Raw genomic sequence first — 23,185 nt, 5'->3', positions numbered from 1 at the left:
ACACAATCATATCCTATTTGTTCAACACAATAATGTATTTTTTAAATCCGGTATTGATATACATATATTTAACATATATTTAGGTTTAGATGACTCTTAAACACTGGTTGACAGATCCTGGAATTTAACACAAACAAATCGGAAAATGACCAAAGCAAATTCCTTATTTTTTCCCAAAATGAGCATTCCCCAAACTTACATGTCCATAAAAGACATCTTTTGATAAAAAACAAAATTTAACGCCAACGAACATAAATTATTTAAAACATTAAACACTTGTCAATATACAAACAAGTCGAACACAGAGCAACTTATTGTAACACAGTTCCCTTAATCCTACGCAAAATACCTGTATAACACATAAGAACCAGCACTTCCTTGAAACATCTCATCTCCGAATACGGTTAACAAACAAATTACGAAACATCTAATCTCTAAACACGGTTTACAAACAAATGACTAGTAGATTTCAGCAAACAAGTAAAAATTCATGTTTTAATGCACAGACAATATCAATCAAGTTCCTAAAAAATCTAAAATAAAGTTAATTTTAAGGGGAAATTTATATTTAAACAAGGTTCACCCATAAATAAGTTTTTAACGATTGAAATATAAAACTTAAAAGCTGATAGCTTGACTAAGTACAGGTTGCTGATATAGTCATTTATTGACGCCAATTAATGCTAGGTAACTATTAAAACACCAAAATTGAAACCATTTTTTTAAGTCAATAAGAGATAATAATAATAATTAACCATTACCTTAGAATATGTGAATAACTGTGTCGCCTTTGTTAGCCTTTCTCATACTTAAATTGTCTGACACAAAACATGTATTCATATTCAAAGACACATAAAGAAATAGTATGTTAATATATAAACATGATATCAATATGAATGTTTTTGTAAGTATACTTAGAAACACAATATAAGCATAGTTACAAAAACAAAACATTCACTGGGTATGAGATGGATTATTCACAAATACACATGTACATTTAATAAAGTTTAAATTCTTAGTTATGTGAATAATAGACCATTCACATGTCATTATTTAAACTAATGCTCTTGTATACTTGTGCTTATAATTGCAAAATAATCCTTGAAACAAGGGCTGTTTGTAATACATGCATGCCCCCCATATGGGCTGTCAGTTGTTGAGGCAGCCATTGTGTGAATACATTTTTTGTCACTGTGACCTTGACCTTTGACCTAGTGACCTGAAAATCAATAGGGGTCATGTGCGAGTCATCATCAATAAGCCTATGAAGTTTCATGATCCTAGGCATAAGTGTTGTTGAGTTATCATCCGGAAACCATTTTACTGGTTCGAGTCACCGTGACCTTGACCTTTGATCTAGTGACCTGAAAATTAATAGGCGTCATCTGCCAGTGATGATCAATGTACCTATGAAGTTTCATGATCCTAGGTTTAAGCGTTCTTGAGTTATCATCCGGAAACCATTTAACTGTGTTGATTCACCATGACCTTGACCTTTGACCTAGTGACCTGAAAATCAATAGGGGTCATCTGCGAGTCATGATCAATGTACCTATGAAGTTTCATGATCCAATGCGTAAGCATTCTTGAGTTATCATTCGGAAACCATTTTTCTGTGTCGAGTCACCGTGACCTTGACCTAGTGACCTGAAAATCAATAGGGGTCATCTGCGAGTCATGATCAATGTACCTATAAAGTTTCATGATCCTAGGCTTAAGCGTTCTTGAGTTATCATCCGTAAACCATTTTACTGGTTAGTCACCATGACTTTGACCTTTGACCTAGTGACCTGAAATCAATAGGGGTCATCTGCGAGTCATGATCAATGTACCTATGAAGTTTCATGATCCTAGGCGTAAGCGTTTTTGAGATATCATCCGGAAACCATTTGGTGGACAGACAGATGGACAGAACGACCGACCAACCAACATGTGCAAAACAATATACCCCCTCTTCTTCGAAGGGGGGGGGGGCATAATAAGTAAGGCTGGAGTTGTGAACTTAATCATTAATTAACTTTATTACAATTACATAAGAGGAAAAACATATTGACTTATGTTCAGACAAAAATGATATTTTATCATAAAACATGGGCAATCAGTATGGGAGACTAAGACAAATAAAATCTCTTTTTTCAAGTTTCATGAGGGTTCATTCGGTTTAAGTCCTTGAGAAGTTTAGAGTAATTAAATGCTAAAGAGTATTCACCATATAAATAAATATTGCAATATATGCGGAATGGAAACATGACCTTACAGGTAAAAAAACACTGATTTATTCCAAACCCAGGGAATGTGTTTACAATAACACTTTTAAAGTTCATAAGACTTATTTTAAATTGAGGATTAATTGTTTTCCAAAGGGTTTCAAACACTGGGTGTATCAATCAAATAATAACAGTTGTCCTTGGGGGAAAATGATTAGCTAAAGCACAAACAGTTTGTTATTATTTAAACATAAGTTTACACAAATAAATATCACATCCACTTTAGAAGGAATTGATATTTAGTTTAATAATAAATGGTAACATTATATCACATTAAATCAAATGAAATTAAATGAATAGTAGGACATAATATAAACAACATGAAACTCAAAACTTTCCAGCTATAAGAAACACCACTATTATCTGTACTGAAATGAAAACATGCATACAATCGTTTTTTGTTCAATTCTTATTGTACATTAAACAGATAGTAATATCAGATTAAATGTTGTTAACAGAGGTAAAAAATGAAATGAAATAAAATATTCTTATGGTATAATTTAACTCTGAAAACACCTTAAATTAAAATTTAAAACAAAACAAAAGCATTTTGAGGTAATTTTAGTTTTTTCCCTGGAAAATTATTACCAAGACGTTATCTACCATAAAAACTTTCATGCCCTTACATTTAAAATGAAACAGAATTGAGATTTATTGGCATCGTTCTGGAAAATTCTCATCTGTTTCCAAAATGCGCCGATAGCTTTAAAGCAGACCATTAAAATCTCATAAGATATTTAACCATTTTGGTTTAAAATAAATAAAACCCTATAAAAATGCCCTAAAAACACAATTGCACATTATGGAAAAATGATGATTATGATAACTGCATAGTTTAAAGACAGCCAACCACTAAACACATACAGACTTCAATGAAAGTAAATTATTTCAAGGCAAATTATTGCTCTGTCAAAAACATTATGATATCCTCAATAACACACTGCACTGCCTTTAATATTCTTAGTTTTACAGGCTTAATGCAAAACAATTTTTGGACAAAGACATTTAGTTGAAAAATCATGTCAACAAATATAAGTACTTTAACAGTCTTACTTGGCTATAACTGTCATACAGAAAGGCAATCATGGACCAGACAGACCAGGTTTTTTAAATACTGATTTTAGACCACACTTTATACAGTTGCTTCAATGTTTTTACCATAATCTATATTCTCAACCTAAAGTTGAACTTTAAAGAGAAAGCAACAGACCTCATATTATTGCACACATTTAGTAAGAAACACTACATGCAGACACAGTCTTAGCTCATTCATACTTAACAATGTATTATGTGCAGTTTTTTACCTGAAATTTTAATTTTAAAAAGTTGGTGCGCATTACACATATTTGCAAATAATAAATTGTCAGCTTTATAACATATAACTTAATAATCTCCAAACCTACAGGAATGTCACGATAATTGATTTGTACAGAATGTTAAGAGTATAAAACAATACATGCATCAAATGTTACAGGGAAAATAAATACCCCAAGTTAAACATAGGAACAAATATCTTCTAAGTAAAACACAGAACTCGTCAGTTTGGCAAAATATATTGTTTCTTAAACAATTAAGGTCACAAATCATTCAAACAAGAAGCTATCACAAGAAGCATTTTATCCCCAACCGATGCATTGTTGTAAACAGGGTACAGTGGGAATTATTGTTGATCGAATTATTTGAGAGTGAAAGAGAACCTCCAATCAAAAGGCTTTAGCCTTATGTAATTTAAAACAAAGGTCAATAAATCCTGACCTTAAAAATAAATGCAATCATTGAACTGTGACAATATGAATTGTTCCACTTGGGACGATTTATTCTGTTAAAGTTAACATTTGAAGCGAAGAACATTAATGACATCATACTGAAGCAACCAGTTTTGTTTGTATCCAGTTTCTGTCACACCTCTTCAAGAACATAAGCAGGTTAGATCACAATCTAAGGACACGCCTTTTCAAGAAAGTAGGCAGGATAGATCACATTCTATGGACAGGCCTCTTCAAGAACGTAGGCAGGATAGATAGCATTCTATGGACACCTTTGCATCTGAATTGCATGAGAATTTATAAACCTAAACAGTTTTGGAATGAAGTTACACCTAATTAAACCTCAACAACTTTAAGTCCTTGAAATCTCTTCATGAGTCCATAAACCTCAAAACTTTGAATTTAAAGACCTTGACAACTCTACAAGAGTCTATGAACCTCAAAACTTTGCACTTAAAGTCCTTCAAACCTCTACAGAGTCTACAAATCTCTATAAATTTGCATTTTCAGACCTTGAAAACTCTACTAGAGTCTGCAAACCTCAACAACTTTGCATTTGAAGTCCTTGAAGACTCTACTGAAGTCCTTGAAAACTCTACTGCACTCCTTGAAAACTCATCTGAAGTCCTTGAAAACTCTACTTCAGGCCTTGAAAACTCTACAGCAGTCCTTGAAAACTGTACTGAAGTCCTTGAAACTTAACTGAAGTCCTTCAAAACTAAACTAAAGTTCTCAAAACTCTACTGCAGTCCTAAAACTCTACTGGAATCCTCAAAAACTCTAGGATAGTCCATAAACCTTGACAACTTTCCATTTGAAGTCCTAGAAAACTCTACGAGAGACCGTACACCTCGACAACCTTGCACTTGAAGTCCTCACTTTGACTTAGCGGCTCATTGTTAAATGTGTCACACTTCTCACTGCGACAGTGGAGTAAGTTCTCGTCAAGGAATATGGCCTCCCCGTGCCTGCAAAAGAAATCATCCAAGTTTTTATCAAATAAATGGGGCAATTGCTAAAAAAAATTGATATACAACCTGTAAAATTAAGATGGTGATAGCATAAATATTACAAGCAACGTATATATCAAAGCTTTTTTATTACTTCAGCAAACAAGAGCTGTCTCTATAGGATGACATATGCCCCCAATAAACGCTTTCATAGAAGTTAATGAAATGCACCAAGTGACCCTGTGACCTAGTTTCTGACCCGGCATGACCCACATTTGAACTTGACCTAGATCTCATTTAGACACAACTTCTGACCAAATTTGGTGAAGATCGGATGAAAACTACTTCGACTAGAGAGCAGACACCACACTAGATCTTTGAAATGCACTAAGTGACCCCTTGACTTAAGTACAGCCAACGCGGAACAAACATAATCCGCGGCTATGCCACGGCCAGAAATTTAGTACGCAGAGGTGTGTTCACACCGCGTATCGCAGCGGCACTCGACATCGATCCGTGCAACGACGCCAAGTCTGTTTTAACATCGCGTTCTTTTGCGGAGTAAATCCGCCGCACATGTACGCGGCAGATTGAGTGAAAAGATATACACCTACATGTACATGTGCATTTGTGAAGCATAGAAACCTAGATTTACGCTACTTTCATATTTATTATTTTCAGGTTATTATAAGCGATATGACACGTAATGCGATTTAACAAATTATCGTTGAATAAATTACGCACAATGTTAATGTTTCGTTCGATTCTGAAATGAGCTTTATTAAATTTGTAATCCGAAACAAGCTTCTGAATTTTAATGCTAATGCGGCATAAACAAATTCTAGCGTCAAATAAACAGTGCTAAAATATCCTTTGTCTCCATGAAGAGCGCGCGAAAATTATGCAGACATTGAGAACGTCGCATGGAAAGTTTGGGTGTATTTTGTGTTGTATAAAAACATGTACATTACGTCAGGCGATTTATGGAAAAAACAAAACACAATTGGACGTTATTTCATCACATCTTTAAATAGTAACAAGTGCCAAAATGTATTTGATACTTAAGAATAATTGCGAATGTGTGTGTGCCTTGAGCATTTATATTGTGAATATTTACCGGAATTTGCTTTAAAACTGGAATATACGGGATTATCGGGTAATGATTAGAGAAATCAACTATATAATATAAACAAAATGAAACTACTTTATATACGCATAGTCAAACAATAGTTATAATACGCTGATAATTAAGTGTTGGTTATTGATGTGGCTTCAAACTGCTAATTGTCTCAGCTAAAATATAATAGCAAAAACAACAAGTAATTATATATAAATCCACCATCTGCTGAAGCTTTGACCACTTGTATGTGCCAAAACATGACATGTGACATTGTTTATGTGTGAAATACATACACTACAGTCGGGAAACAAACTAACTTGGCCAGACACATTAAATATGGTTATATGCTAATACATGTTGTTGTAAAAATTAAACCCAAAACAAAATAATCATATGGCGCAATAAACGCACACACAGTAACTTAAAGTACTTTAGCCGATTCTAACAAGGGCTGTTTGTAAAACATGCATGCCCCCCATATGGGCTCTAAGTTGTAGTGACAGCCATTTTGTTAATATGTTTTTTGTCACTGTGACCTTGACCTTTGACCTAGTGACCTGAAAATCAATAGGGGTCATCTGCGAGTCATGATCAATGTACCTATGAAGTTTCATGATCCTAGCCATAAGCTTTCCTGAGTTATCATCAGGAAACCATTTTACTATTTCGGGTCACTGTGACCTTGACCTTTGAACTAGTGACCTGAAAATCAATAAGGGTCATCTGCCAGTCATGATCAATGTACCTATCAAGTTTCATGATCCTAGGCATAAGCGTTCTTGAGTTATCATCCGGAAACCATTTTACTATTTCTGGTCACCGTGACCTTGACCTTTGACCTAGTGACCTGAAAATCAATAGGGGCCATCTGCTAGTCATGATCAATCTACCTATCAAGTTTCATGATCCTAGGCATAAGGGTTCTTGAATTATCATCCGGAAACCATTTTACTATTTCGGGTCACCGTGACCTTGACCTTTGACCTAGTGACCTGAAAATCAATAGGGGTCATCTGCTAGTCATGATCAATCTACCTATCAAGTTTCATGATCCTAGGCATAAGCGTTCTTGAATTATCATCCGGAAACCATTTTACTATTTCGGGTCACAGTGACCTTGACCTTTGACCTAGTGACCTCAAAATCAATAGGGGTCATCTGTGAGTCATGATCAATGTACCTATGAAGTTTCATGATCCTAGGCCTAAGCGTTCTTGAGTTATCGTCTGACAACCACCTGGTGGACGGACCGACTGACCGACAGACCGACATGAGCAAAGCAATATACCCCCTCTTCTTCGAAGGGGGGCATAAAAATGACAATGATAAATGATTATTGGAATTTTATTAATACATGTCCATAATAATCATATTTTGTTTTTATAAATTCGTTTTTATATTTGCATTTTTTTTTAATAATAATTATTTGCATCTGGATGACATCAATTTCTTTAGAAACGGGAATGCAATCACTAAAAACAAAACAACAGCATGCTTTTTTATCAACTTGTTTATCTATTTTGAATCCGCACACATTAAATTAATTGTGATTTTTTTATATTATTATAATTGTTCTTTTAAATTTCTTTGACTAAATAATCATTTTATAAAGATTTTGATTTGAAAATGCGCATCAACTCGGCGTCATGTCGCCGATCACTGCTTGCCTCAACATGTCTTGGCGGACAGATGCGAAGCTTCGTGGCAAAATGCGACATGCCGCCACATAATGACGCGGCTTCAAAGGCCGACTCGACAAGTTTGGTAAAGATCAGATGAAAAAAAATTGAATTAGAGAGCGGACACGAAAAGTGTGACAGACTGACAGGCAGTGGGAAAACTATACACCCCCTTTTCTTCGAAAGGGGGCATAAAAATTATACAAATTTAATCATATTATTGTGATTATTATGCAGGCTTGAATCTAGCTTAGCTAAACAACCAGCCTTGTACTAACAGAGGTGAGGATTGATCAATGTTTTTCTACTCACTCATTAATAAATAGTTTGAAATATTGGCTAAATTTCTGTAATTTTGATATGTTGGTAGATACAGGATCTAGTTTAAGCTCATTTTTTGTCATTTTGGAATAAGATTTGCAAAAATTCCATTTATAAAATATTACAATGGAAATTATTTACAACAGTCCTAAATCTTTCTAGCTCAGAATCAAAGTGAAATGGCTTTATGCAACCATCAGGTTACAATATACTAAAATATTTTAAAGTGCAATGCTTTATGCAACCATCATACAAAATTGTATGCAGTTTGATGTTCATCAGTATGTTAGGGTTAAAAATGAAGCCTTTAACACTTGAATAATTTAATTCAATCATTAAAAAAAGGTCTTTAGTTCAATTTGATTTTCAAGGGGTCTACAAATGCAACATAGTGGGCATCTGGGCAGCAAATGGTCAAGAATGTGTGAGAAATCTGAGCAGCAAAGGGTCAAGAATGTGTGAGAAATCTGAGCAGCAAAGGGTCAAGAATGTGTGAGAAATCTGAGCAGCAAAGGGTCAAGAATGTGTGAGAAATCTGAGCAGCAAAGGGTCAAGAATGTGTGAGAAATCTGAGCAGCAAAGGGTCAAGAATGTGTGAGAAATCTGAGCAGCAAAGGGTCAAGAATGTGTGAGAAATCTGAGCAGCAAAGGGTCAAGAATGTGTGAGAAATCTGAGCAGCAAAGGGTCAAGAATGTGTGCGAAATCTGAGCAGCAAAGGGTCAAGAATGTGTGAGAAATCTGAGCAGCAAAGGGTCAAGAATGTGTGAGAAATCTGAGAAGCAAAGGGTCAAGAAAGTGTGAGAATTCTGAGCAGCAAAGGGTCAAGAATGTGTGATTCAACTTACAGAAGTGAATGGAAGGTGGATCTAATGTTTAGATACATATGGTCCGTGCTCTGTACAAAAGTGTTTTAATGCATGTGCATAGTGTCGTACCAGATTAGCCAGTGCAGTTCACACTGGCTAATCAGGAACTACACTTTCTGCTTTTATGATTTTTTTTCATTTAAAGAAAGTCTCTTCTTAGCAAAAATCTAGCTTAGGCGAAAAGTATCATCCCTGATTAGCCTGTGCAGACTGCACAGGTTAATATGGGACGACACTTTATGCACATGCATTACCGGGGTAAACCCCCTTTTCACACAGCATGGCCCATATGTAAACAAGAGATGTGTTTGTCAGAAACACAATGCCTACTGCGCCGATTTGAAGCCATATATTTGACCTTGAAGGGTGACCTTGACCTTTCACCACTCAAAATGTGCAGCTCCATGAGATACACATGCATGCCAAATATCAAGTTGCTATACATCTTCAATATTGCAAAAATTATTGCAAAAGTTTAACAAAGGTTTAAGTTTGTGACAGACACATACATGGCAGAAAGACACATACAATGACAGACAGACAGGCCACAAAAAAAATCAATTGATCCGAGGGCATAAACAATCAAACTTTTAATAGGGAATTTATGGTCCCATTTGGGAAAAATATATACATTTTCTCATTGGCAATGGGTCTCATACCGACTCTAAATTTGAAAGAAAACACCTAACACGCATACCCTCCTCCAATAGTCAAGATGGAGTTGTCTCCCGCCTGGAACATGTTTGCGGTGTTTGGTATGTTCTCGTCCTTCAGCCCCACCCACTCGTACTTCTGTTTGATAGGGTACAGTGTGAAAATAAATGTTTCGCCCGTCCCGAAGTAGGACAGCAGCGAACTCTTCTGCCTGCGATCGCTCCAGTCAGCCGAGCAGAACGCACCAAATATCTGCAATATATATCATGGAATAACTGAGAATTATGGTTTAAAGGGTTGCTGAAATATGAAATTCAAGGGAAAAATTCTTCTTGTTGCCTTGCATCTCCTACCAGGTAATTGTTCAGTCCGAAATTAAGAAGACTGAACAAGCCGAATGCTCTTAGCATGTTCATGAAGTGGCTATGGAAAAAAAGCGTAAAAATGTGTGGGACATTAAATTTCAACTGGCTTTAAGGGTTGACCAACCAACAAATGTACCACAACCACATTGGAAAAGGACTAGAGAAAAAACAACACTATTTATGGCCACAAACAAGTCATTTGTTTGTTTAAACCACTACAGTTCATGCAGACAAATATACCAGTAAATGAATTTTATCGTGGTAAGCTGCAGTAATGGGGCAGTCTTTCATTTTCCTGCAAACAAATGACTTCGATGGATATTCAAGACTGCTTATCCAGCAAAACACACAAAATATAAAGCAGTTGAATTTTTTTTTTGAATAAATACATTACTTTCCCTTGAATCTAAAACCAACTAAGGACTCATAATCAATTCATATATCAAAACGCAAGGCCTTTACAAGGACAGATTCATAATTTTCAAGGCAATATTTCACATAAATTGAGAAGTAACAACACTTCACAATCAGTGCATGTGTTGCTCGGTCATAAAATGAAGCATAAAGTAGCATTTCCTTATAAACTAGCTGTAACGCCAATAAGAGGATGAATGTTTATTGGCTATTCAAGCAAAGCATACTAATACCTGCAGAAAAAGTGCCAGCATGAAAAGAAGTATGTCTTAGAATATAATTGTAAAATAGGTCAAGTTGAATAGCCCATAGCATGTCAATAGCCAATAGCATGTCCATAGCCCATAGCATGTCCATATCCATTGCAGGTCCATATCCCATAGCATGTCCATAGCCCATACCATGTCCATATCCATTGCAGGTCCATATCCCATAGCATGTCCATAGCACAAAGCATGTCCATAGCCCATAGTATGACCATAGCCAATAGCATGTAAATAGCCCATAGCATGTCCATTGCCCAAAACATGTTCATAGCCCGTAGCATGTAAATAGCCCATAGCATGTCAATAGCCCATAGCATGTCAATAGCCCATAGCATGTCAATAGCCCATAGCATGTCAATAGCCCATAGCATGTCAATAGCCCATAACATGTCAATAGCCTATAGCCCATAGAATGTCAATAGCCCCAAGCATGTCAATAGCCCCAAGCATGTCAATAGCCCATAGCATGTCAATAGCCCATAGCATGTAAATATCCCATAGCATGTCAGAGGGTATTATTTGGTATTTCCTTTCATATTACTAGCTCCAGCGGAGTAATTCTAGTGACTGTTCTGCCAATGCTAGTCACAGGTTATTTCCCTTTGCAGATCATCAAACTAAGATGCACTATTAACTCACTTATATAAGTCAGTCTGAAATGTCCTTCTTAAAAAAAAAGACTTTGGGGAGCACAAACATTCAAGGATTTCTGATTTTCTTAAGGTGCCCCATGAATAATGATGATTTACAGTGATCAAAACTTAATGTCCCATAAATGATGATGATAAACAGTGATCAAAACTTAATGTCCCTTGAATAATGATGATAAACAGTGATCAAAACTTAATGTCCCATGAATAATGATGATTAACAGTGATCAAATTATAGTTTCCCATGAATAATGATGATTTACAGTAATCCAAACTTAATGTCCCATATATAATGATGATTAACAGTAATCAAAACTTAATGTCCCATATATAATGATGATTAACAGTAATCCAAACTTAATGTCCCATAAATAATGATGATTTACAGTGATCAAAACTTAATGTCCCATGAATAATGATGATTTACAGTAATCCAAACTTAATGTCCCATGAATAATGATGATTTACAGTAATCAAAACTTAATGTCCCATAAATAATGATGATTTACAGTGATCAAAACTTAATGTCTCATGAATAATGATGATTTACAGTAATCCAAACTTAATGTCCCATGAATAATGATGATTTACAGTAATCAAAACTTAATGTCCCACGAATAATGCTGATTTACAGTGATCAAAACTTTATGCCCCATGAATAATGATGATTTACAGTGCTCAAAACTTTATGTTCCGTGAATAATGATGATTTACAGTGATCAAAACTTAATGTCCCATGAATAATGATGATTTACAGTGATCAAAACTTAATGTCCAAGAATAATGATGATTTACAGTGATCAAAACTTAATGTCCCATGAATAATGCTGATTTACAGTGATCAAAACTTTATGTCCCATGAATAATGCTGATTTACAGTCATCAAAACTTAATGTCCCATATATAATGATGATTTACAGTGATCAAATTGGTAAAAGTGATTTTGAGGGAAAGTATTGGCTTTGTATAAGGATTTTATTTCCAACATTTTTGAGGCTGTAAACCTAAATAACTTTGCATCTGAAATGACAGACCTTTAAAATGTCCTTGAAAACTCTTTAAACCTTCATGAGAGATTTCTTTAACCTCTTTTGCCCAATGCTTATTAAATACTCCTGTGGAACTTAGTATGAGGCTAGTTTAAGGTAAACAAGCCACTATCTATTTTTTATTTCCTACAAAGATCAAACAAACAAGTATGCTGTATAGAGTTCACGAGTATCACATTAACGCCTGATTTATATCAGGAGTTCACAAGCCCAGACATGAACATCCATCATCATCAGGAAGTTGTATATATGTCCAGTATTTCCTTGTTTGCACTTTACCAACCTGCATGTTGAATATACTGGTATGGGAATTTTATAGTTTCTTGATGTTTAAAAAAAATAGGGTTTTTCTGTACAAATATTTCAGATTTGAAATAAAGATTCAATATTGCATCATTTTAATGAATTCTTACTTTAAAGATTAGTCAAGATAATTTCATAATAATAATTTTGGAAATAAGCAATTTTTCATACGAACAATTGAGAGACTGTCTGATATAAAGTTGCTTAAGCTTTTGACTAAAATATGTAGATCTGTTTAAATAAATAAAAATAATTGTAATAATAAAAATATTCACCATTATCATAATTTTCTTATCATGCAGACATCACAAGAATTGCTATCATCATCTTGATTAAAATTGTCATCATCATCATCATCATCATCATCATTATCATCATCATTGTAATCATCGTAATCATCAATGTTTTCATCATCGTCATAATCAACAGCACAACCAGAAGTTTTAAACATCGTCAACCATATTTTGATTGCATTAATTTAACAGTGTTAAAATGTTTGTTGTTTTTATAGCGATCAATATTTATATCATATATTTGGTTCATAAAGTATTGTTTCATGAATCTTATTTTGTTGTATCATTGATATAATTCATGAGCAGTTCATGAACAGTTCATTCGCAACAAAAGCCGCTCTTATGCATGAACTGAAGTTCTTTACCTAGCTCATGAATTTTAATTGTTATAATTCAGTAACCAAATTAAATAAGTAAAAAGCAAATTCATGAAAACCGTGCCCTTTTGTTGAGCATGAACTGTTCATGAATGTTTGCACAGTCCACACAGGCTTATCAGGGCCAACCCTTTTCCACCTAAACTGGACTTTCACTAAGAAGATACTTCCTGTACACACAATATACATAAAATAAAAGCATTAAGTGTCGTCCCTGATTAACCTATGAGGCCTGCACGGGCCTATCTGGGACTACGCATATGCATTAAGCCCATTTTTTCAAGAATGGGGCTCTAAAGCTCTGGTTATCCCTACCAACTACCTCATCATTAGTTTATACAATATATTTCTTTTGGCAAACACAGTATATACGAATCATACACAATACAATCAGTTTAAGCAAAAGCAAAGAATTGAAACAGAAGAAATGAGTCTTAACCTTTACCCCTTAGATATGTATTTTGATACATTTGTAGTCACTTAGCAAGTTAAAGTAAATTAAAGATCTTTTTTACTAGATTCAAGTTTTAAAGGCTTACAGGCTTCATTTCCAACCCTTAGATACTGATTAGTAGCGAACAGCATAAAACCTCAACAGACTGTGAGTTACTCGCAGGCTGTTCTGGTATATGCTAGTTGCAAAAGCTATTTTCACTTTGCTTCTGATGGGGAAAAGTGTTAAATAGTACCTCATCATTGGTAGTTTTGATGACTATGACAGTTGGTTGATGGTTCTCCACCCGCTGGTACAGGGTAACCAGGCTGGTTCCGTGTTCCTCTGTAGTGTACAGTAACTCAGGCTGACACACCGAGAACCGATTGGGCAGCCACGTCCACACAGCGTACAACTGCAACGAAAACACGCGAAACTAGAGCTTTGCCAAAAACGGGACTTACCATACCTTACCATGAATCGTGCTAAAAAAATTGTGTGTATGCCAAGATTGGGGAATTCAACAAGTTTTTTTTAATTTTGACTTCAAATAGTCCCTTATTTTACTGTTGTGAAATTCGTTGGTCAAATGACTGAGTTATTGATCAGTCACTGTATGGATAACTGTTATTTCATATTAGTGTATTAGTTTTTTTTAATAATCATGATCATCCTTTCCATTTCAGAAGCAAAGTGCAAATGGTTATGTGCAAACTGCATAAAACCAAAACAGCCTGCGAGTATTACTCGCAGTCAGTAATGACCCAATAAAAACAAAATGAAAAGTGTCTAAGGTATACATAAGGTAAAGGAATAAATTAAAAAAGTTTTAGCAAGAAAGCTCTTGTATTATGCTTACAGGGGGGTTAAATGCACCAAAAAGTTAACCGGAACTGATTGAATGAGTTATGTTTTGAAATGTGCATATGGATATAGAAGGCTTTATTACTTTCAAATAAACTTTTTGCTGACTGGATTCAAATGCCATGACAATGTTTTGAAATACTTATTTTGTAAGTTGAATAGTGCTGCAACAATACGCCAAAAACCGTACTGCAATATATTGTCAGTTCAAAAACCTGTATTGCAATATATCGCAATATATTGCTAACTTGTACCAAAATTATAACTTGCCAATTACCCGATAATCCCATAAATTCCAATTTTAAAGCAAATTCAGGTAAATATTTACTATAAATGTGCTCAAGAATAATAAGAAACACAAACATTCGCAAATTTTCTTAAGTATCAAATACATTTTTGCAATTGTTACTATTTAAAGATGTGATGAAATAACGTCCAACCGGGGCGTTTTTCCCACTGAACACTCGTAATTCAGCTGACGTGATGTTCCCGTTTTTATACAACACAAAATACACCCATACTTTCCATGCGACGTTCTACATGTCTGTATAATTTTCGCGCGCTTTTTATTGAGACAAAGGATAAAGCACTTTTTATTTGATGCTATAATTTTTTATTGTCGCGTTAGCATTCAAATTTGGAAGCGTGTTTCCGAAATTCGGATTACAAATAATGCTCAAATCAGAATCAAACGAAACATTTACAGCTGTGCGCAATTAATTCAACGATTATCTGTTCAAAAGCATCGAATGAATGCTCCCATGTAACAACGCTACTCCGTATAATACACTTTTTAGAATGCCATTTTTACGTAAAAAATAATTTACACTGCTTTGTTTTGTTTACCTTTTTGTCATTATTTCGGATGGCTTTTCTGGACGAAATGTGAATGAATTTTTGTAAAATTTTCGTACCGGTATGATGAAAATCATATCGCAATACAATATGCGGATTGCGTATTGCGATATATACCGATATACCGGTATATTGTTGCAGCCCTAAAGTTGAATGATTTTCAATAATTTTCCGAAGGGTGAACTGTAATTGGCTATTTTTGACAAAAAACTGCAAATGCCGTCTGGCCTAACCTGTTATCATACAAAATAAATTTTACCCTTTATTTTTACATCTTCTCACATTGACACATAAATCCCAAAAGAAATTATTGTGGTCAAAAGAATTAACGTTTTTTGCAGGGTGATTCTAAACTGGTTGACTGACTAATAACCAAACGGACTGTTGGCAATTATCAAAGGTAAATAACTTTGGAGTACCACTTCAGGGGTTTTGCTGCCATCATCGCCATTGTCTCAACTTGCTACAAATTTTCAAAAGTGGCGAATTTCATAACTGACAAAATAATTGTAGTCTGTGCTAATCTTTATAGCAAGAAATGTGGTCTGGTACAATATAATAGAAATGTGGTCTGGTACAATATAATAGAAATGTGGTCTGGTACAATATAATAGAAATGTGGTCTGTACAATATAATATGTTAAGTCACCACATTGCCTACAAACAAGCTCCAGGGTCATTGATTGTTATCAGATCACTAACTGTCCCTTAATTGTCCCTTATGCCCAGATGAGAGTGACATCCTGTGAAGACTATCTTTAAGGTTACAGCATCTGTTTCACGCTTGGTGAGACACAAACATACTCAGTTTAAATCAAAATCAAAATTTATTTTTAATAATCTGAATAGTCTTTGGAAATTAATTTGTTAAAATAAAGTGATTTTTAAATCAAAATAACTTTGAAAATTTAAAAAGTAAGCATATTTTTTATTGTTGAAATGCAGTTCCCATTAATTTCATAACAAAGCTAATCAACAGCATGGCAAAATGTATGTTTTTGTTTATTTGATTTCTTAACTTGTAAACACTGTCTGTCCACTATCATGATGAAATTAACATAAATCTGGGTTGACAGTTATTTCAATGAATACAGATGTTGTTTGAAAGGTCTGATGAGTAAGCACTTTGCAGTAAGTTTTCTTTTGATATTGTCATAATATTTTCGCGATCCAATGAAACTGTGAACAGTGCCTACATTATATAGTAAATGATCGAGTTAAAATAAAGTGTTATGCAATAAATCTCCTCTAATTTACAAGCATCATGTGACATTTTAGTAAAGAGAATGAAGTTAATGCTACTTCATGGGGACAATGATTTTTATTTTAACCCTTACCCCATAAAAATCAAAGTGAAAATGGCTTTTACATTACCAGCATAAAACCAGAACAGCCTGCAAGTGACTCACAGTCTGTTCTGGTTTTATGCTGTTTGCTGCTCATGAGTATCATTCTTAGGTTTGGAAATGAAGCCTGTAAAACTTTATTTTAGTACAGAAGATTTCAAATTTGAATAGATTTTCTAAGTGACTACGAATGCATCTAAATGACTTAATAAGGGGTTAAAGGATAACCCTTTTCCACTCAGATACGTATTTTCACGCATTTGTAGTCCCTTAGAAACCTACATTGAAATTAAGACCTTTCTTATTGGATTTAAGTTTTAAAGGCTTCAATAGCTATATATAGCTAATGTTATACTGTTATTTATTGTTAACCGACTTGAAATAAAAGTTTGTATCTTGTATCTTGTATCTTCAATTCCAAACCTTAGATACTGATGAGCAGCAAACAGCATAAAACCTGAACAGACTGCGAGTTACTCTGTTATGCTGTTTGCAAATAGCCATTATCACTTTGTTTCTGAGTGGGAAAGAGTTCAGATGAAACAAGAGTATTACTTTTGCAAATCCAGTTATAATTGGGAGAATAGCTTCAAGCTTCTATTTCATTGCGGAACAAATGTAGCAGTATTGCTGCTAGGCTTTAAGTCATGCATCCTGTTCAAAGGTTGTACAAGTGTCAGCCATCTAGTCAATCTGTCAAACAAACATGCTTTGAACCTGTGAAGTGTCTAAATGTGATACTTCTTCTCAGCAGACATTAAACAGGTTTCACACAGCTTTGTCCAATCCAAATTCACCCACATTTGGTACACTTCAAATAAAGCTTGACATGCATACATGACATGGATGCAACCAGATTCCACTCTTTTTTTCGCAACTGAAGTTGAAAAAACTGCATCATATACCCAGAGGTGTAAGACTTGTACCAGTAGTACATATTTTGATTAATAATTTTGCAAAAGATTCAACTCTAATAGTGTGCTGAGATTGAAGTTATGTGTGACACAAACATCGGTTTGACAAGAGGATGAATGGAAAACGGTCAATTTGAATGCTCTCCCCTCAGAAAAGTACATATGAGAACTGTGTTGCATCTGCATCACGTTCAAGTGAAATAAACCTGAAATTATTCAATCAGTGCTCCAGTATAACCGTGCTTAATGCATGTGTGCATTATTAAGTGTTGTCCCAGATTAGCCTGTGAAGTCCACTATCAGGGACGACACTTTCCACTTGACTCGTCTTTTCTTTTAAAGAAAGTCTCTTTTTAGCAAAATTCCAGTTAAGGCATACAGAATCATCCTTGATAAGCCTGTCTGGACTGCACAGGCTAATCAGTATAAAGGGCACTTAACACACGTGCATAAAACTCTGTTCTCCATGTACGTTGCTCAATTTCGGTTACATGTTGATCACCTTGGCAACCATTCACCATGTTCCATCGGTTGATACAGGAGAACTCTTTTCATGCAGGTAAGTTCAATCGAGAAAAAGGAAATGGACAAAAGCATACGTGTACAAAAGCTTGTATGAGGATTTTCTTTTCAAAAGAAAATTGCAGACAAAAATTTAACAAAAGAGAACAATTTTCAACGAAATGATTGTCTACGGTTGCTTTTGTGTCAACTAAACAATCTATGCGTAAATATTATTTACTTGAACGAACAGTATACATACATGACAGTTAAGTTAACAAGACGAGTCCAGAAATGGTTTTATAAACAATCACTATGCAATTACCAACTTCAGGCTCTCAACCAAACAAAATAGGTATAAACCTGCATACTACCCAAACATTGTCCTCGAGAAAAAGGATCAATACTTTTATTAAACAAAAGACTTCAAAGCTTAAATTTTCCTTCAAGGGAAAATAATCTAAATCTGAACACTTATCAGAGAGAGAGAGAGAGCAACATCAAGTCATAATACATTTCTATTTTGTGTTAAAGGCTCTTTGATAACCTCTTGAACAGCATCATGTTTAAAACACTTTATAACAACTACAAAATATTTCTTACAGATAAAACCGACAATGAAAGAAATGCAGTTAGTCGAATTATTTAACATAACATTTGTTAACATGATTGTAGGTCAAGGTGTTCTCTAAGTATTGGGCTGAAACTATCATATGGTCTACAGACTGACCAATTGAAAGTGATATTATGGGCATCTATCAGTTGATAGGTGTCTATCGCAACCGCTGTTTATTTTTGGTGTTTTCACTTCATATACACTTATATTTGTTAATGCAGCATCAACATATCAAAACAATATCCCGGAAAGAGAAAAATAATGCATTTTGAATATCAACCGTACTTTCGTTTTGACATTACTGACGACAGAAATAATTTGATTTACGATGTGAATCTAAATTCGGTTTTAGTGCAGATTCTTTCATACGACACAAAGACACTATTTTGTTTTACGGATCATTTTGGCTTTGAAGACTCACCAGTCATGTAAAATATTGAATATAATATTATTTTTTTTTAAACAACTGGAAGCAAGATGCGTTGCAGATAATTGGTCAGTAACCATATTTAAACTAACTTTTTTGACCTGTTAATTCTTTTAAGCTCAATTAAACAGTGAAAAATGCCCATAATATCACTCAGAACAATAAATTGACTGACATCTGCAATGCAATATATCACCACTGAACTTCTTTGAGGGAGGCAGTTGTGGGATATAATGATTTCATAAACAATACATGACGTATATGCACATTCAATGAACTTTCTGCCTCCAATGATCACAAATTTTATAATTTATTAATTAATTGTGAAAAAGAAGCTTGAAATATTGATTAAAAACAGTACAATTTTGTAATATGCATTATATGAACTAGTACTAATTATGATTGTTTAAACTACATGTATATCTTGTTACATATTTGTTTAATACAAAGACACATACATATGTATATGAGATACAAAGATTTTCTTTATATTTGCACCATTAGTTTAGTTATTCAAGCCAACATGACATACAACTGCTGCATGATCTGTTAACCCATTTATGCCAAATGGACTCTCCCATCCTTCTTAATTGGATCAATGTATTTCCAAAATTAGAGATGTGTATTATATTAATTACTATATTTAGAATATTTCTTACAGAAATTCCTTTAAGCAAACAGCGCAGACCCTGATTAGACACCGCATCATGTGGCCTCTCATCTGGGTCTACGCTGTTTGCCAAGGCCTTTTTTCTAAACGCTAGGCATAAATGGGTTAAAATCCACCAAAAAGCAAACAAGAAAACATACATAATATTTGTTACAACAGGGTTCGACACTAAGGCACGTCCGACAGACATTATCTAGTAAGATAGGTGGTCGGGCTAGTAAAACTGTGGGCTAGCTTGTCCGAATGGTCGTACATAAAAAAATCTATACTGATTCATATAACTATAACTAACTGCTGTGAAAACCTTTATTTTTAATGTGTAATATTGCTCTCGTATCCGTTATTTACATTAAAACAAAACTAGTGTATTTAAATAAACGCGGAGCATTCACATGATTCATCGCTATTTTTAGACGCAAAGGAGAGCTTCCTGCAGAAATTGTTTGTTTCCATTGGTCAAGTTGTTATGAATATTAATGATTTTCTGAAGTGTCGTAAAATTGTAGAGCATGATTTTACGACTTCTATCAAAAATCGGTATTGTCAATGTAAACATTTTTTCGTAGCAGACAAGAGAATGTAATTTAAAGAATGGCTTTGTTTAAGTTCGGATTTTCGTCCGACAAATCAGTTAATAAAAAAGAATCCGACGCTTAAACTGACAAGAAACGTAAATATGAAGAAACACGAAAACGTCAATTTTATCCTAGATGGAAAATCGAGTCAGTTCCCATGGATTGAATTTGACGAAGAAGAGCAAAAAAAAGTTTTATTTTATTGGTTTACTCTATGCATAAAAAAAATCTGGTGTTCACTGATTATTTACTAATAAATCCTGATTTAACAGTTACATGACACAATTGTGTTCATTTGCTATGTCATTTGTGGTCTAGTAGACATCAGGTTCGGGCTAGTACATTTTAAGAGGAGCTGGTCCGACGGTCTTGCTGTAAAAAAAGTTAATGTCGAACCCTGTTGTATACAGTCTCATAAAAAACTAACAAATTAGGTAATGTTCTCCATATGAGCCTTGCTCTGTGAAAAGAGTATAAAATTAATGTGCGTAAAGTGTTGTCCCAGATTAGCCTGTGCAGTCCGCAAAGGCTAATCAGGGACGACACTCACCGCCTAAACTGGATTATGCAAAGAAGAGACTTTCTGTAAACGTAAAATATCAGAAAAGCGGAGAGTGTCGTCACTGAATAGACTGTGAGGACTCCACAGGCTATTCTGGGATGACACTTTACGCACATGCTAGTAAAATCAGTAAATGGGCCGTGTTCTGGTAAAACAGGGCTTAATGCACATGCTCAAAGTGTCCTCCCGGATTAGCTTGTGCAGTCCACTTCGCTTATCAGGGACGATCCTTTATGCCTACACAAGATTCTCATTTAGAGACCTTCTTTGAACAAACATTTCAATAAAAGTGTAAGTGTCATCCCTGTGCTGAATGGACAGGCTAATCTGGGACAACACTTTACTCAAATGTGTTCAGCCTCAAAAAGAGGCTAAAATTTTCCATCTCAAAGTACTGGTTTTACCCAGCAAAAGACTCTTCAGTCTCGATATACTTCTATAGTTAAAACTCATTGATTGGTTTGGTCACCAACATTTAAGCAGCGTGAGAAAGCAAGCCCAAATTCTTGAATTTTAATTGACTTTATCCAATAAAATTTTACAAGAACGGCTAAATGAAACTAAGAATCTGAGCTTGCCCGCTTCAAAATTTACCAGTGGAAATGCAAGAATTTTGATCAATGCCTGAAAAAGCACCAAGTACTGGCTCTACCCAGCAAACAGACTCAAGCCTATATTTATTAGCTGCAATCTTAAATACAACTACTACATGTATATGCAGTGATAAGCAGATTTAACATAGAAAAGAAGCAAAATTGGTAACTATTTACCCGGCAATCCTTAAAGCCGAATTTCAGATGAGAGTTCCGAAGAATTATGTCCCTTTCTTTCAGTCGATGACTGAGACTGAGCTGTTGAACCATCTCACAGTCCCTACATTCACCTTTCTTCCCTTTTCGACACTTCTTCTTTAGCCATCCCATACAAGCTAGACTCATTTTCGTCGATTTTATTTTTCCTATTTTCCTCAAATATGATTCAACACAAGATGTTCACGTTTATTTAACGACCAATGTTTTCTTCCTTTTTAAAATTATATAAGCGTTGTAGTTATTTCCATGGATGTAATTAAAGTTTAAAGTTGTTGGTCATTTCTTCTTTGCAAATATGCCTTCAATTGACCTCTGTTTTTGCTAAACTTTGGTTTGTCAACATTCTTCTTTCACAAGTCTAAATTTAAAACATTCTTCTTTGCAAATAAAGTGAGCTTTTTCATGTATAGACACTTGCTGCAAATTAAAGCTTAAAGTTGAAAGCTTGTTTGATCAAATTCCATTTATATTACTTTTTAGAAGGAACAAATCCAATCTGTTTCAAGTCTGGAACTTTTATTGACCAAATGCCCTGTGTTTATTTCAATAGCCAGTTAGAAAGTTATCCTAACGCTTTTATACTCAGTGCCCGATCAATACTATACTTAAAGGGTCACCAATCTTAAACGGATAGCTACTGAATTATTGTTCATCCAGTCTTAATTCATCCCATAAAACATAAATTAACATCAACAAGACATATAAATAGCATATAAATAATGCCAAGCTAAATGGGGATGAGGAAAAACATATCAAATTTCTCAGGTCGACACCGATACTGACTTACTTAAGGACGTCAGTCAAATTCAACTTGATTTTTGAGCTTAAATACGTGATTAGTGGATATTATGAAACATCATGATGCTGTATTAACCCTTTGCATGCTGGGAAATTTGTCGTCTGCTAAAATGTCGTCTGTTGAATTTCTAAAATTAGCATTTTCTTCGAATTTTTTTCAAAGAATACTATCAGAATAGCAAACAGTTTGGATACAGATGAGACGCCACGTTCTGTGGCGTCTCATCTGGATCCAAACTGTTTGCAAAGGCCTTTAAAATTCAGCTCCAGCGCTTTAAGGGTTAATATATTTTATTAATTAATTTATTTAAAATTTGGAAACCGCGAATGCCATTGGCAATCATTCAGGTCCTTATAATAATTTTGATTAATATGGTAATAGCAAATTAATACGCTTTAAATTTGCTTGAACGTATTTATGTCTATGGGTTACACACATAGAAAATGCAGGTTTAGGCCAGCATTTTTTTA

General features: G+C 34.5%; 1 protein-coding gene across 1 annotated transcript; it reads right to left on the bottom strand.

Annotated features, from left to right (window-relative positions):
* Positions 1-1,769: 1,769 nt before the first annotated feature.
* On the bottom strand, positions 1,770-22,656 carry LOC127833645 (GTPase-activating protein skywalker-like). The gene is made up of 4 exons (XM_052359036.1): positions 21,875-22,656; positions 14,031-14,189; positions 9,668-9,876; positions 1,770-5,001 (listed from the first exon to the last, which is right to left on the bottom strand). Exons 1-4 carry the CDS (start codon positions 22,040-22,042, stop codon positions 4,866-4,868), a joined length of 672 nt encoding a protein of 223 aa, XP_052214996.1. The 5' UTR covers positions 22,043-22,656; the 3' UTR covers positions 1,770-4,865.
* Between the last annotated feature and the right edge of the window lie 529 nt (positions 22,657-23,185).

Source organism: Dreissena polymorpha, chromosome 6, assembly GCF_020536995.1.
Source record: "Dreissena polymorpha isolate Duluth1 chromosome 6, UMN_Dpol_1.0, whole genome shotgun sequence".
Taxonomy (NCBI): Eukaryota; Metazoa; Mollusca; class Bivalvia; order Myida; family Dreissenidae; genus Dreissena; species Dreissena polymorpha.
The sequence above is the reverse complement of the archived record's forward strand: the minus strand, read 5'-3'. Positions and strand labels throughout refer to the sequence as shown.

Coding starts and splice junctions, on each gene's coding strand:
- LOC127833645 (XM_052359036.1), bottom strand. CDS start 22,042: ATGAGTCTAGCTTGTATGGGATGGCTAAAGAAGAAGTGTCGAAAAGGG. Junction 14,190..21,874: donor TCGGCTTTAAGGATTGCCGG/GTAAATAGTTAC, acceptor TTTTCGTTGCAG/TTGTACGCTGTGTGGACGTG. Junction 5,002..9,667: donor ATCTTGACTATTGGAGGAGG/GTATGCGTGTTA, acceptor TTTCTTTTGCAG/GCACGGGGAGGCCATATTCC.